At 41.0% G+C, this 15,727-nt stretch overlaps 1 protein-coding gene across 1 annotated transcript in view; it reads right to left on the minus strand.

The window, feature by feature from the left end:
- The window catches only part of LOC124864872 (protein shisa-9-like), a 48,875-nt gene extending 44,003 nt beyond the window's left edge, over positions 1-4,872 (minus strand). Inside the window, exon 1 of the mRNA XM_047359833.1 lies at positions 4,256-4,872. Coding sequence (XP_047215789.1) covers positions 4,256-4,830 — 575 coding nt within the window. The 5' untranslated portion in view covers positions 4,831-4,872. The remainder of the gene's footprint in view (positions 1-4,255) is intronic.
- Positions 4,873-15,727: the final 10,855 nt, after the last annotated feature.

Raw genomic sequence — 15,727 nt, forward strand, 5'->3', positions numbered from 1 at the left:
GGCTACACATCCGTTTGCCATCTTTTGTCAACTATACAATCTGTTTCTGAAATTCACCCCCAAGAGGCTGTGTGCCTGTAGAGGCCTAGTGGTAAATAATCAATCCAAATGTAGTAATCGTCCCAGTACAGTGCCACAAAAGGAAGTTGCTGGGTCAGAAAAAAAATTCTGAAAAACCATAAGGTGATTTAAGAAAAATCGTTGTCATATTCTGTTTTTCTTTCTCAAAGCCCCAGGGATGTTCCTGTACATAATTGATTATGAGCAAAACTGGAATTTAATGCAATGCATTTTGTTTGTTGCTGGATGAGTTATTATTGGATCGTATGTTTGCCTTTTTGGTGGTTTCCACACAAGAGATGGAACAGCCTAAAGCTGGAGAGCAAACCAAAAGCTTTGCTACATTGGATGTGGTAAACAAGAGAAAAAAATGCTTCACTGAAGTGTAGGTGTGCATAGTATGTGCAGTATATCATAGTATGTGCAGAAGTTCTAAAAGCACACAAAGCTAGACTTTGTTCCAGAAAGAGGAAAATCCTATCTATGTCATCATTTAGTGGAAAGTCATTTGAAGGTCACAAGTTTGGCCCCATGTTTGCCAAAACTTTCAACTATCTTGGATTACTTTCTCCTTTTGTCCCTCTGTCTCTCACTTTCTTATGCTCCAGCAGAGTCTCCACATCATTAAAGTGGTTAGCACTCATGTCATTATCTCCGTCTCCTTTATATCTCCCTTTCACACACACACACACACACACACACTTAGGCCGATATAAAATAAACAGCTGTGGTTGGCTGCTGGGTTGTAAAAGGAGCTGGTCCCATATGTCACTTCCTTTCAGCTCTCAGCCTCAGTCTTTCTCATAATGTGTTTATTTTTCATGTTTCTCCCATTTTGTGGTTAATAGTCTCTTAGTGACCCTTGTCCCATTTTTTAATTAAAAAAGAAATAAGGGCACGTTTGCAACAGTTTAGCCTATATCACTTTAAACTTGTATTTAAAGGGGTAAGGCCCCTTAGGCATATTATGTGGGAATATGATACCCTATGTGTATACATTTACACTAATTTCACATTTGTCATTGTTAAATGCTTTCAAGACAGAAATATCAGTTTGTAGTTTATTTCTAGTTTTTGTTTAAAGAAAATATTCTTGTTCATAATCGTACTCATTGTTTTCCGGTTTATCCGGGGGCCTGGGTCCTGGGGACAGCAGACTTAGTAGAGACGCCCGGACTTCCCTCTACCCAGACACCTCCTCCAGCTCCTCTGGGGAAAGCCCAAGGTGTTCCCAGGCCAGCGGAGAGACATAGCCCCTCCAGTGTGTCCTGGGCCGTTCCCTGGGCCTCCACCGGGTGGGACGTGTCTGGAACTCCTCCCAAGAGAGGCTTCCAGGATGCATCTGAAACAGATGGCGAGCCACCTCAACTGACTCCTCTTGATGTGGAGGAGCAGCGGCTCTACTCTGAGCTCCTCCCGATGGCCAAGCTCCTCACCCTATCTCTAAGGGAGTGCCCAGCGGAGGGAGCTGATATCAGCCTCTTGTACATATTTGTAGGATATACATCTAAGCGACATCCATGAGTAAGAATTATCTATAATTGTGGTTTTCTATTTTTTTTTTAACAAGAAAATCATAAAGGTATGGTGTACCTTTGTTTTTAACCCCATTTACTCTACTACCTCTAACTAAAATCCAGTGGAAACGTTGCACAATGTTAATCAGAGAAGTAATGAAGAGGCTGATAATAGCTATAGGGAAGCAAAAGAGATCTACAGCTCTTTTGGGAGAATCTGTTGACAGGTACATATATTTGTCAAGCCAACCACAAATCTGGTCTCTATGGAAGGGTTGTTAGAATAAAGGCATTGATAAAGTAAAGCCAATAGAAGTCTATTTGCAGTTGGCCATAAGCCATGTAAGGAAAACATCAAATGCGAAAGAAGGTCCTCCCATTTTCACCATCGCCAAAGAGAAAAGGAGTGCTGGCAAGGATGAAAAAGCTGGTCAAAGTTTATGGGAATATGGACTAAACTAAATACAGGGCAGTTCCAGAAGAAAACATGTTAGATGCTGCAAATAAATGGTAGACTGGGGTGGAGGTTCATCTTTCATCTGGGCATCAACACTTCAACACACGGCCAGGGCTACAATAAAATTACATAGATAAAAGCATATTCCTTTGCTAGAGATGTCTATTCAATGTTCAGAACTAAATCCAGCTATTCAGTGGCAAAACTTGAAAACTGATGTTTACTTACACTCTTCATTCAGTCAGTATGAGCTTGAGCATAATTTCCAAATAATTTACTGAAGTTTCAGTCTCTAGATGTGCAAAGATGGTAGGGACATAGCCCAAATGATTTGCGGACATTACACCAACCTGCATGGATAAGATATTAACGTTTTCTTCAACTTAATTATGCACAAATTTGTGTGGATCTATAATATTATATTCTAATGAATGTATTAAAGTTTGTGGTGAAAAGGCCACCTGGTAGGAATACTTTTGCACTCTCTCTAACAATCTCCAACCATTTTCTATACCTGCCACTTCCATACAGCATTGTGGGAGTGAACTCCAGTGCTCTACAGGTGAGAGGCAGGGTACACATTGGACAGGCCGCCAGTCCATTGCAGGCCAACACAGAGAGCCAAAGGACAAACCACCATGCATACACCCATTCACTCTTAAGGGCAATTATGAGAGACCAATTAACTATTACCTGGAGAGAACCCTTGAATGCACGGGGAGAACATGCAGAAAGACCCCTGGCTGGGAGTCACACTCAGGACCTTCTTACTGCGAAGTAACAGTGCTACTAAGTGTGGCACCGTGCAGCCCTACAACAATCTCCTGAGTAATAATTTTACAAAAAAAATCAGGTACTATAATGTACCAAAGTTTACGTCATGTTGATGGTGACTCGGTGAAGTTTTAACTGAAAAAGGTCCACACTCATCCAGTTGGCAACACCAGGAAGCTGAGATAAGATCAAGTATTGACTGAATTTTACAGAAGCCCCCATGTGCCAACTCTTAACACACTGTCAATTATGTGACCCAATCGCATCCCTTACTTTCCCTCTGCCTTTCTGTTTTCCTCTTTCAGGCTTTTGTCTCACTCTCAAACAAACAAACACGCTCTCCTGCTCTTTGTACTAGCCACTGGCTGCTTTCCAGTCCGATCAGCTCAATATTCCATCCTTTATAAAACCACCCTCACACTTCCCATTGCTCTCTGGAGCCCACACATTGCCACAGTCATTGTTGTGTCACAGCGATCAATCAGCCATCAATGTAAAACTGCACCACCAGTACAAAGGAATCACAGTAACCTGTGTGCCGTAATTCCCGAAACTCCTCCCTTACCATTAGTTCACGCCTATGCTGAAATCTTTATCATTTCGCTGAACTCTATTTAATCTGTTGTGGTCTCTCTCTGTGCTTGGGCTATCTATTTTTTGCTCACTATTATTGTATCGGCTTGGTACATTGATTGTTTTGACACATTTGCAGAAATACACCATTATCAATCTCCCAACTATGTGTTTGATAGTATCAAATTAAAATACTGAAAATCAGTACTTGTGTCATGCTTTTTAATTTCAGTAGCACCTGAATGCTTTCAGCATTTTGGCACCCAATAAAACAAATGGAGAGCATAAAATAACATTCTGCTTCTGAGACATTTGTCATTATTTTCTCAATGAGACTGCTAAAGTAGCTCCTTCTTCAGGTATGAAGGTAATTTTGTTGATGATGTTTGTTTAGATTATGGAATCATGTGTTTTTTTGGGATTGAGAATTTGTATGCACTTTCACAATCAGCTCTTTCTATTATTAGGGTGTACCATAACTTAAATAAAGGCAAATTCCAACCATGATCTATCAATCAAGTGAACCAAATAAAGCAAATGAAGAGTATAAGGGGATGATTTGATTGTTAGGGAGATACACATGATTGCATTTAAGGTAGGTAAGGGAGAGTGAGCCAGCGTAACTGTGTGCTCATATTTGCATAAATTGACTATGAAGAGACAAACAAAGAGTTGACTAACACCTTAGCTAAAGAAATGCCTTCACCTTGTTTCTAGTTGCTTTGCTAATGGCATTCTAATAAAACTGAACCAGAGGACTCTAACCAAATTCCTTTGCTGGCTGGTATAGAAATGATCTGCTAACATCAACAAACATCTATCTGCCCAATATTATCCATAATTTTATCATCCACCTATCCTTTTCTGTTCTTACCTTGAGTTTGTCATGTCTGTTTGACCTCCTTGGCTCTTCTCCAGTCCGAGTTTTGTGAAAATCCCCACCAGCACCATGATGGCCACCACCCCACAGATAATGTACACGATCATGTGGGTTCGATCCCGATCTGGTTCCTGATGGACCTCTGTGACAGGTACTCCTGGTTTCCCGGTGTTCGCCCATACAGGTGTATCATAGTTGGAACAGGAGGTCTGGTCTAAACTGTGGATTCTGAACTGGCAGCAGAAGCGGTAGAAGCAGGAACCGCAACAGAACAGGTAGATGCCTGCATTACAGTTAAATGGTGGGTCCCACTGGCCCATGACGTCATAGTACCCCCAGCAGCGGTTCCCACTGGTTGAATCTGTTTGTAACTGTGGATCTGGTGTTGGTATTGCCAATGCTGCCTCTGGTAAAACAGGAGATTCTGTGGTCTGGTTGTTGGAAGATGCCTGTGCTGAAACTTGACCTGATGGCCATGAGTTCAGTCCGCTCAGGGTAGTCAGGCCTAGTAACATGGCCAGTGAAAAATTTAACAAGAGTGAACACATCGAAGCGGCCATGATGGACATACTCCAATTTCTTGCAGTGTCTCAGTTCGGAAAAGTAACAGGTGATAGAAGATCAAAAAAGCTCCTGCAGTTTAAGAAACAACAAGAGACAATTAAACATATCTCTCTCTCTCTCTCTCTCTCTCTCTCTCTATATATATATATATATATATATATATATATATATATTTATTTATTATTATTATTATTTTTTTAATTAGACAGATTAGTATATTAAAACACAATTAACGAGATTTTTATTGTGTATGTTCAGGATGGGGTAACAAATCAGAGAGAAAATTCTAATTCAAAGAACTTTGTGCATTAAACTTAACAATTAATATAAGTGATTGGATTGTGATTGGAAATCAACCAATAAATCAGATTTCCAACTAGCAAATGCACCAGACCTAAACTCTACTGTGCTAACATCAACACTTTTTGGTATATGCATTGCTGCTGAGGGAAGAAAACTCAATCATCTTTCACATACCCCTTAGCCCTTGTACATTGTTGTTGCGGATTTGCTTCAAATTACTTCCGATCTAAATACAACTAAGGTAGCATATATATCTCACCAATGGCAATTGGTTAATATTCTACACATACAAGGGTTATATTGGAAGGACTTTGCCACCAACTACCAGTTTCAATTAGCCTCAGTTATCCCTAAATGTTACTAAGTTGCACATTAAATGCTTAATTATTAATCTATTGGATTTACTATTTTTAAATTAAAAATCCCAACTTAATTTGGCATCCCCCTGATGCCAAAACACAAATAGTTTATTTTATTTTTAATTTTATTTTAAGCAGACATTATTGCAGGAGTGAGAGGTAAAAGCCATCTCCTATTGTTTTCTTAAAGGACGGTATGTAGAGACGGCATAAGAGGATTGAAGTCAGCCTATTGCTGTGATGTTTCTGATCCAGGAAGAAAAGAAGTACTAGACCCATGTCTTCTGATCATGTATAGGTTAGCGGTTTACAGTTCAAAGGTGTTATGTAGCAGCTACAGACGGAAGATGGCCAGCAGGCTAAAGGCAAAAACACTTTGGGAGTGCTATGCCCATATTTTCTTACCAGTACCACACATTAGATGGGCCACGCTGAAATGCAGCAAGACAGATTGCTGGACATTACCCAGGGGTAGTTCTTTCAGCAGTGGTTATGCTAGAAAAAATAACAAACCTATAAAGTATTGCACAATACCATTGTGTTTCACAGTTGGGAATTTAAAATGAATGAAACACATTTTATGTGCGACTCTACTGAGTTCCACTCTATGCTTCTTTTGGTTCTGTGATATCGCCTTTCATTTTCGAAACTCACAGATGTGAAGGGTATCACCAGATTGATTGGTGAGAAATCAATGGCCAGAGGCAGCAAAGCTCTTTTTTATTATTATTAATATTATTTTTTGAGGATTTGTAGTGGAACTGTTTAGTCAAAGGTTACATTTAGCTACTACCAGTATCAGATGGGTGTCGGGAGATTCAGCTGAAGCAGAGACATGTAAGAAGCTATTTAAAAGAAGACTGTCTTTTCTATGATGGATTGCTGGCTGTTCAGTCAGGCTGCTACAACAGGCTGCTCGACCTTAGCCAGTGCTGGTTCTTTTTCCTCTTCACCATTTTGTACTTTTGCAATTTTGGTTCTTATGGGCACGACTCTTTCAGATGTGCAAAGAAACCATTCTTCACCTATTAACATTTTGTTTAACTGGAAAAGGGTACAATGGACCCATAGCTGACTTCAGCATCTACCAGAAAGGCTAAATGTATGACAGCAAATGTGTCTTGTTTCATTATTTTGAACTTTAAACATCTGGCTGTTATGGAGTCAAGTATAGGTCTGAATAGTCTTGGGAAAAGAGTTGTTTACAGTTACTAATTCTGTGATAATTGTGCTAATTGCTAGCATAAGATGCTAAAACTAGCCTAAAATATTAACTCCACTCCTGCTGTCTGTGTTTTAAAACAGCTAAACCCTTTTTTACAGCAACTGAGTTCTTTCACACAGTGTGACATCGCCTCTACTCTTAAAAGAAAAAGTTAAACTGTTTACAGCATGGAGACCAGTCAAAAAATATACTATTAATTTTATTCTTGAAGAGAAATTGGAATCAGCTAAAATAAGTATTTGCAGGTGAAACACTTTGCAAAAACTGGACATCAGAAACTGGCAACAAATGTTGAACAGCTGCAGTTTTAAGATTAAATGTATTGAGTTTGACTTGGTAGGAATCAATTGAGTTGAACTAGCCTGGGCTGTATGAATTTGACCTAACCACCAAGAGTTGGTGCTATGAAGACAAACTGAGCTGAATTCAATTTATTCATAGAAGATAAGTGTGCTTTATCACTGGTTTTGTCAGTTATATTATGCTATATTACAGATAAATTAATTAATGATTTCCTTGTAGACACAAATACACATTCACAGAAACACTATGAATTCATGACATTTTACTGTGTGTGTAGACATAATTATCAAAGTTAATAAAAAGTCAGCAGAAATCACCTTTTACAAAGCCATTCAAGTCTTCAGCAGACAGCAGAGGCAGTTGTAGACAAATCCAGACCCTTGGGGAGGAGGATCCAATTTAGGAGGGTGTATTACCTATGAATGAACTTGCCCCTGGCATTTTCAGCAATGAACATCCCCACAGAGTGGATGAATAATCCATGAAAAGGGAGATCTGTAGATTCCCAAAGGTGCTGGCAGACAAAGCAAATCAAAACTTGCATAAGCAAAGGTTCCAACATGGATGGTTTTTCATTCCAAATATAGACTCATATTCCCGAGTGGATAACACCTTAACACTGAAGTCAAATGGGTTTTGATGTCCAGAAAAACAAAAAAGTCCTCCACAGGTCTTAACTTGCATCTATCATCCTGCTACTGTCAATGTCACTGTTGAGAGGAAGCTTTTTAATTTTTGCAGTGGCCATGTTTTCGGCGCCACTGTAATCCACTTTGGTAAACGTTACTCCCCTCTCTGAAAAGTGTGGCTTTCAGTTGTTCAGCTGCTGACGTCTTTACTAACTAATTTGTTGCTTTCTATTTTCAGCCACAGACCCAACAGGTAACAACAGCTGTGAAATATCTTTACAGGATCACTTCAAGCTAGAATCCTTTGGTGATCACGGTCCAGAAGTGCACCTGGGGCTTGGTATCTCTCACTTGTGCACATCCATACTTCTACACGTACACATCCACAAACAGCTCCCTGATGACAGAACACTGTCAGTATCAGTCTGGAGCTTTTAAGTGGTATACACAGGGGTCCAATGGCTTTTTTCACTCGCCGTGCGCGGGGTTGCCGCAACTACTGTTGCTCCCCTGAGACCCCTGCTCTCCTTGGATCCAGGGGTCTAACAAACCCAGGACACCACTCTTGGCTTTCAGCCTGCTCAGTTCTGTCCTGCAAGTGCACAGGTGAAGAGAGAGGAGGAAGAGAGCAAGAAGGGCTCCTGTACTGAAGCTATTATTTTAATGTCTTGGATCTGCTCCATAAAAGAAAAGATTAATGGGTTAAAATGATTTGTCCATTTCGGAGTGGAACATGGCTTCTCCTTCTTCAGTGGTTTTGTTTTCCCTCCCTTTCTTTATTTATGGCTCAGTTTTTATTTTCATTACATGTTCTTATCCTAATCTCCCCCCAATCATCCTTCCTTTGGTGTTTTCACCTCTGTCCTTCTGTTCTTCGGCTTACCTCAACCTTTTCTCTCAGACCCAGTAGGAGTTTTTTGCCGCTGCTGAGGTAATATCAACGTGGGGTCAGGGAGCCCGCAGACTGCCCTCTGCACTTTCAGCTGAGCGCCTGCATGAGCCTCACTGGAACAAAGCTAGCCCAGCCCGCACAGACGACAGCGACCATTTGTGATGCGACAACGGCAGTGTGGCACCAAGGGCAGAACAAAAAAACATCCTGTTTTCAGAAGAAGCCCCTATGGAAATGCAGGACATAGGACAGCAAAAGCGCTTTTGTAATATTCTTGCATCGGTTACTCAATTTCCAGTTTTAAAATTGTTCTATTTGTTTCCTATCTCCCCCTACTGAGAAAAACAATTGAAAAAAATCAAAGGTTTAATATGCAACAGTTTTAAGCAAATGCTGCATATTATCTTCCAATTTTTTAAAGCTTTTTGATGTCAATTCAGTTGTTGTCCGGCTGCAGCTTCTTTGAAAACAGGCATAATTTGATATATATGTATAGGAATTTTATATATATATCATATGTATGTGTTTTCACTGGTGCTCTGCTTGTGGGATGCTCCAAACAGAAGTGTGAGGCGCTCACAGAAGCAATACGATGCCCTTTGTTTTTTCTTTATTCCATCCTCTCCCTTTGTTGTTGCCTCCTCTTCAGCATGTATTCCCTTAAATCCTCGGTCCGCTTGGATCATCTGTGTCCCGTCCGCCGGCAATGCTCGCACTCCTACTGCTGCTTCTACTGTTCTGTGGCAGGACTGGATGTTAGTATCTCACACAATCACTCTGTTTCTCTCCCTACTCCCTATTTTGAAGTCACTCCTCCCTCTCTGGCTCACTCCTGCCCTCCCTCATGGTGTCTTTCTTTTGCACTCACACACACATGCAAGTGCCTTTTGTGCATAAATGAGTGCAGCTCTGGCTTGTTGACTCTCCCTTTTACTCCTGCTGTCTCACTCATTATATGTCACAAACACTGCCTTTACCAAGTTTTTTTCTCCTTAGTTGTATGTGGGGTGGAAAAAGATACATTTGACTATAGCCAAATATTTTTTGTCAAAATGAAGTATTTTTTATGAAGTGCTTTCTAATTGCCAAGATAATAATATGGGTGAAGGACTTTAAGCGTAAAAACCCTATTTTATCAGTTTGAGACTCTTGGTTTGAAGTAAAAGAGGAAGTGTTTCTTTAGTTTTGAAATTTTATTAGAGAGTTGATGACTAAAAATGGCACGTCAGACTGTTACATAAGCATTGAAGAACTAACAAAATTAAACGTCCAACAGGAATTAACATTAGGTCATTCAATTTTCTTGATCTTCCTATAAGGGAGGTGCCCCAGGCTTCATCTGATTATTGCTCATGTCAGGAAGTGCACACGTATGCCTAAAAAACTGCATTTTTTTTTTTTTTTGTATGCACTGGTGGCCTTTATTTTCCCAGTATTATTTGACAGTAGATAGACAGGAAATGGGAATGAAGGGAGAGGGGAAGACATGCGGCAAATGTCGCCAGGTCCGGGACAGCCACGTCGAGGACTAAGGCCTCTGTATATGGTTCACACGCTTAACCCCCTACACCACCAGCCCTGTGCCCCATTTTTTTTTTTTCAGTAGAATTTATCTCCATATTTGAGAGAAATGGACATACATGCTAACATGTAAAACATGGTAAATAAAGAAAGGATATGCACATAAAGAAGTAAATGACTTGTTTATGGGAACAAAACACAGGTAGAAGGGATGAGATGGGCACTGGGTGGGCATGATATGGTGATGGGGTAAACTAACTCAGAGTTCAGAAAATATATGGATTACTTGTAAACACTTTAAGAATACTGCAGCAGGCTAAATGTTAGCAAACAATACAATCTGTCAGCTGCTCCTATCAGCATTTAACCAACGTGTTTATCACAGTTTTTGAAGGAACCTGGATTGGACTTTTCCATCTCTTGTTTAAAATCTAAACAGTTTTGGTTGGTCAAACCTGAATTGGAAAATTTCACTCTGAACAGAGATTCTTGAAAACACAGATTAAGATTTAAGCTTTTTTTTTTTTTTTCTCGTCTTGTTCGTGTGAACCCAATATTGTTGGAATTAAAGGAAAAAAGAAAAACAATATAGTGTGTATCAACAAGACCTGGTTAGATTCAGAAAGGAAGAAGTCCTGCAGTTGCCTTGTTTTGTTGCTGCATTATAAAGACAGCTTAAGATGGGAAATATCACCCAGCATTGAAAATGCCACTTTTGATCGACTAGTTTTACTAAAGTAAATGACAATTTAACAGTTTTTGAGCAATCTGTTGTGTGCCTTTGGCTTAAAATCTAAAATATTTATACTGATTAAATTTGAATGAGATAAATTACACTAAACAGATTTCTTTGACCAGGGACCAGTATCCTACATTTAAAAAAAAATAAAAATAGATTCTTAGCTTAACCAAAAATATTGTTACAATCTTGTCTTAACACTTCATTATGAACTTTGTGATAGAGTTAATTTAAAAAAACAGACCCATTATATGACCCAATATATGACTGGTAGCATCAAAATAAGTTCATAAAGGTGGTTCTTGAGTTCTGTGGTCAAATAATAAAGACTACTCAGGATGCTAGCTAACAGCACTCGGCTACGTAAGGATTGATACATGTTAAAGCCTTCACCACTTTTAAATTTTGCATTTGCCAGTATTTTGGCTACCGATAGAAAAAAGAAAAAGTGACAGAGGAGTAAAAGAAAATTTGTACGGCCTGTGAGAGTAACATGACAGGCTAATGCTTACTTGCTAACATGACTGAAGTTAGCATCTGCTTTGGAGCTTCTTGTCAGTGTTACACAAATAATAATGAGAACAAAATTACACAAGATTTTACAAATATTTTAGGATAAACTAAGTGTTGGACCACTTGTTGCTGAATATTAGACTACTTGCACAGACACCAGGCCTCCTGGTGCTTTCGGCCATTTTGTATCCAGGACATAGCGGCTGATATGACACGCCCCAAGTCTGACGTCACAGGGCGCTATATATGGAGGCCTCCATGTTGAAAACCCCGCCTTCAGCTGGAAATCTTGACACGGTTACCACGCAACTGAAGCATCTTCTGGAGAAGAAGAGATCCCACGTGGAGTCTTCATTTATTCTCTCTCGTTGGCCAACGAACAATTAATAACTGAGGTTTCTGGACTATGAAGGCCAGAAATTTCACTTTGCCGATTAAAGACGTGAGTTTAACATGTAACTAAAAACACGGAGTTCGAGGAACGAACCGCCACCGTGTTTTCATCCCAAGTCGACTTTGATGGTCAGATCATATTTTTCCTTTTCGTCAAGAAGGCCAAAGGACGGGGACTGACTGCTTTCCTGGAGTTGAGCTGCGGACGCGCACAACGCTTCAACCCCCCATCTTTCCCTCCCACTCGCTGACCCAGAAGGAAACTTCACCAAGTAAAACCCATCTTTTATTTTTATTTCTTTATTAGAAGACCTGGGCAGGGTCAGAGGTTGTAGAAGCGATCAGAATCGCTAGTTAGGATCTCGTGTTCTGAACGATATGTGCATGTAACCTTGTTATTGAAACTTTGATGTGTTATTTTGATATCTGGAGCCGCCGCGTTCCTAGCTCTGTGCGTGTTTTACCACGAGAGTCAACGCAGGTGTGGTAAGACTGGACTGTTAAAATCACCTCATGGTAAAATTCTCCATTTTCCTTTGTCTTCAACCTCACTGCTTGCTAGCTTGCCGCCAAAAGGTTTATAACTCTTTGTCTGCTCAGGAGTTGAGGGAAGTTTTATGATCAAGACATCACTGAATACAGTTGGAGTTGCGCCCCTGCCCACTCTCCACTCACTCCACACCTCTTTGCCATATTCTCAATTTTGCCATAAATGCTGGTTGATTCAACACCCACTACTGTGTTCTTTATGTTGCTTATTTAGATGTGTTACCCTTGTTATGTAAAATTTTGCATGTTGAGTAGGTGAAGATTAATAAATATTCACATAGATGAAGAGAGAGCGTTTTGTGGTCATTGTGTGCAAAAAGTGATTTGTCAGTCAAGTCTCCGGTAATAGTTATTAATTATTACTGAGTATTTAACGGTTGTAATTGTCAAAGGCGTTGAGCCGCAATTACAACACCACAAACATCTCTGGTCTCGATTCATAAATGAGGATTTTGGTTAAGAAGTTGATTTTGTCAAATTATGATTTTTAATTATAATTATTGATCAAGATTACTTAATCAATAATCATAACCCCCAACATAAGAATCTCGTCATTATTTGTGTAACACTGACAAGAAGCTCCAAAGCAGATGCTAACTTCAGTCATGTTAGCAAGTAAGCGTTAGCCTGTCACATTTTCAAAAAGAAATCCCCAAAAAACTAATGATTGCAGATTCTTTTAAACTTGTTGGGATTTGTAAAATCTTTACTCTTTATATAGGAGAAACATACCATTCTTCAAAAGAATGTATAAATGAACACAGAAGTTTGTTTGAAATTATTGTGCATTTCTAGGAATTTTGTAAGTGTGGGTGTTATGTCCCCTTTTAAGTCAAAATGTTTTCAGCCAGAGCCTAATTGGGCACTGGTTTAACCAGTCAGCAAGCACCACTCCCCTGTATGCTGAGTGGTCAGTTGGTGTATGTGTGTACTTATGATTGGCATATTTGATTTTTTTCATGGATTGTACTTTTTATTTACATATAACTTGTGTGATGATTTGTAATGACCCTAAAGAACGCCACAAGCCGAAATGAGTTGGTCTGTTAATAAAGTTTTTTCCAAGTACTTCAAGTGTTACTGCAGTTTTCACCTTACCAGTTCATTGACCCTCTTCAAGCACCTTGGAAGTTGGTGAAGTTGTGCCAGAAACGTTTTGGATTGGGGAGGCCTCTCCAGATGTCAATGTCGTTCCCCACGTAGGCGTTGAAGTCCCCCAGCAGAATAATGGAGTCCCCTCCTGGGGCACACAAGAAGGCCGGGTACTCTGCACTACCACTCGGCTCGTAGGCTGAAATGATAGTCAGAGACCTCTCCCCAACCCGAAGGCGCAGGGTTACGACCCTCTCATCCACTGGGGTAAACCCCAACACGAGACAGCTGAGCTGGGGGGCAACAAGCAAACCCACACCAGCCCGCCACCTCTCCCCGTGGGCCACTCCAGAGTAGAAGAGAGTCCAACCCCTCTCAAGGAGATGGGTTCCAAAGCCCACGCTGTGCGTGGAGGTGAGCCCGACTATTTCTAGTCGATATCTCTCGACCTCCCGCACAAGCTCAGGCTCCTTCCCCCCCAGCGAGGTGACATTCCACATCCCTAGAGCCAGCCTAAGCATCCGGGGATCGGGCCGCTGAAGTCTCCACCTTCGTCCGCCACCCAATCCTCTTTGCACCGGTCCCTCACGGTTCCCCTTGCAGGTGGTGGGCCCACTGGGGGATGGCCTCGCGTCTCTCGTTCGGGCTTGGCCCGGCCGGGTCCCGCGAGGAGCAACCCGGCCACCAGGCGCTCTCCGACGAGTCCCGACCCCTGGCCTGGCTCCAGGGTGGGACCCCGGCTCCGCCGTACTGGGCGACGTCACGTGCCTCGATATTTTGGTCCTCATGAGGGATTCTTGAACCACTCTTTGTCTGACCCATCACCTAGAGCCTGTTTGCCATGGGAGACCCTACCAGGGGTATTTAGGCCCCAGACAACATAGCCTCTGGGATCATTTGAGCACTCAAACCCCTCCACCACATTAAGGTGGCGGTTCAAGGAGGGGAGTACGACAGTTCATTGACCCTCTTCAAGCACCTTGGAAGTTGGTGAAGTTGTGCCAGAAACGTTTTGGATCTTTATTGTTTGTGAACAGGTTTTACACCCTGGTTTCCAAAAACATTGTAAAAAGAAAACATGAAACCAGTATCATGTATTACCTGTTAGCTGGCTGTTACACCCCTGCTGTTTATGTTTGATTGTAGATTCAATCCATGACCCATTTTTCCACAGCATCATATTCATCTCCATTTATTTTTGATTCATCCCACATTTCAGTCTTTTTGTTCCAGCACATTTCGATTTTCCTCTTTCTCCCTTAAATGTCACATCCCTTGCGTATGTGACTATCAGTTCGACATATAAGAACATCGGTGCTGACTGAGCGTCAGGTCAAAGTGAGGATGCATGCTCTTGCCTCCACGTGTGATTTGTGTTTGTTCCTCCGCTTAATGACTGTGCCAGTACCTCTGCACAACATTGCTTCTCTGCAAGCACGTCTGGAGCATGTGTGGCACTGCAGGCTATTAGGACTGATTTAGGGAAAAGGAGTGATAGATGGATGGAACAGAAGATGAGAGGCAAGGGAAAAAGCATAGAGGAGAAATGAAGGTAGGAAGCAGAGAGAGAGGAGGGGAGGAAAGAAGAAGACAGCGTCTGCCAAAGAGATGGGGAATGAGAGAAGGATTTGACAGAAAGAAGAAGAGGGAAACGGGAGAGGAATTATCACAAGGAAAAGGGGAGGATTAAGAAGCAGGATAACTATGGGAATAGGAGTCGCTTGAGGGATAGTAAAAGGGAGGTGGATAGGAAAGGAGTTCAGTCAGGTAGGGAGGAAGTCATCTCAAGGGAAAGTGACATAAAAATAAAGAAAAGAGTCATTCAGAGAAAAATGCAGCAGACTGATAGAAAATAGCTTACAGAAAAAATGGAGAATTACAATAAGGGTATGTTTAAAGAACACAAATAAAAAGATCTTGAAATATTTTAGCAAAAGAATTCTCTCCCATTTTCATTAGTTTTTGCCCAGTTTTCTTTGACATGCTCAAGAGAATTTTTGTTTTTCTTTCTCTGCAAGCCCCCAGCTCATTTCCCCTTGGTGTTTTTACTCAGTGCAAACCTCTCAGGCTTGATTTACTTAAAATCCTTTGCAAAGTACATCAGGAGTTATGTCAAGGATACATCTTCCCTGCTCACTTAAGATGGCACACAAACACGCATTGCCATGACTTCATGATAGAGTTAATGAATGAGCCACAAATCAGCTAATCCTCGCCCTCCCTCTTGCTTTTAAGTGTCCTCTGTGCATCTTGCCTAATTAACTGAAGGTCACAAGTTTATAAAAATAAATTACACAAGTTCTGAATGAAAGTCTGCTACCAGATTCTGCCATTTCTGAGAAGTGGGACATAAGTTTAGAATCTGTTGGCCAAAAAGCAAGATG

This window comes from Girardinichthys multiradiatus, chromosome Y, assembly GCF_021462225.1.
Source record: "Girardinichthys multiradiatus isolate DD_20200921_A chromosome Y, DD_fGirMul_XY1, whole genome shotgun sequence".
Lineage (NCBI taxonomy): Eukaryota > Metazoa > Chordata > Actinopteri > Cyprinodontiformes > Goodeidae > Girardinichthys > Girardinichthys multiradiatus.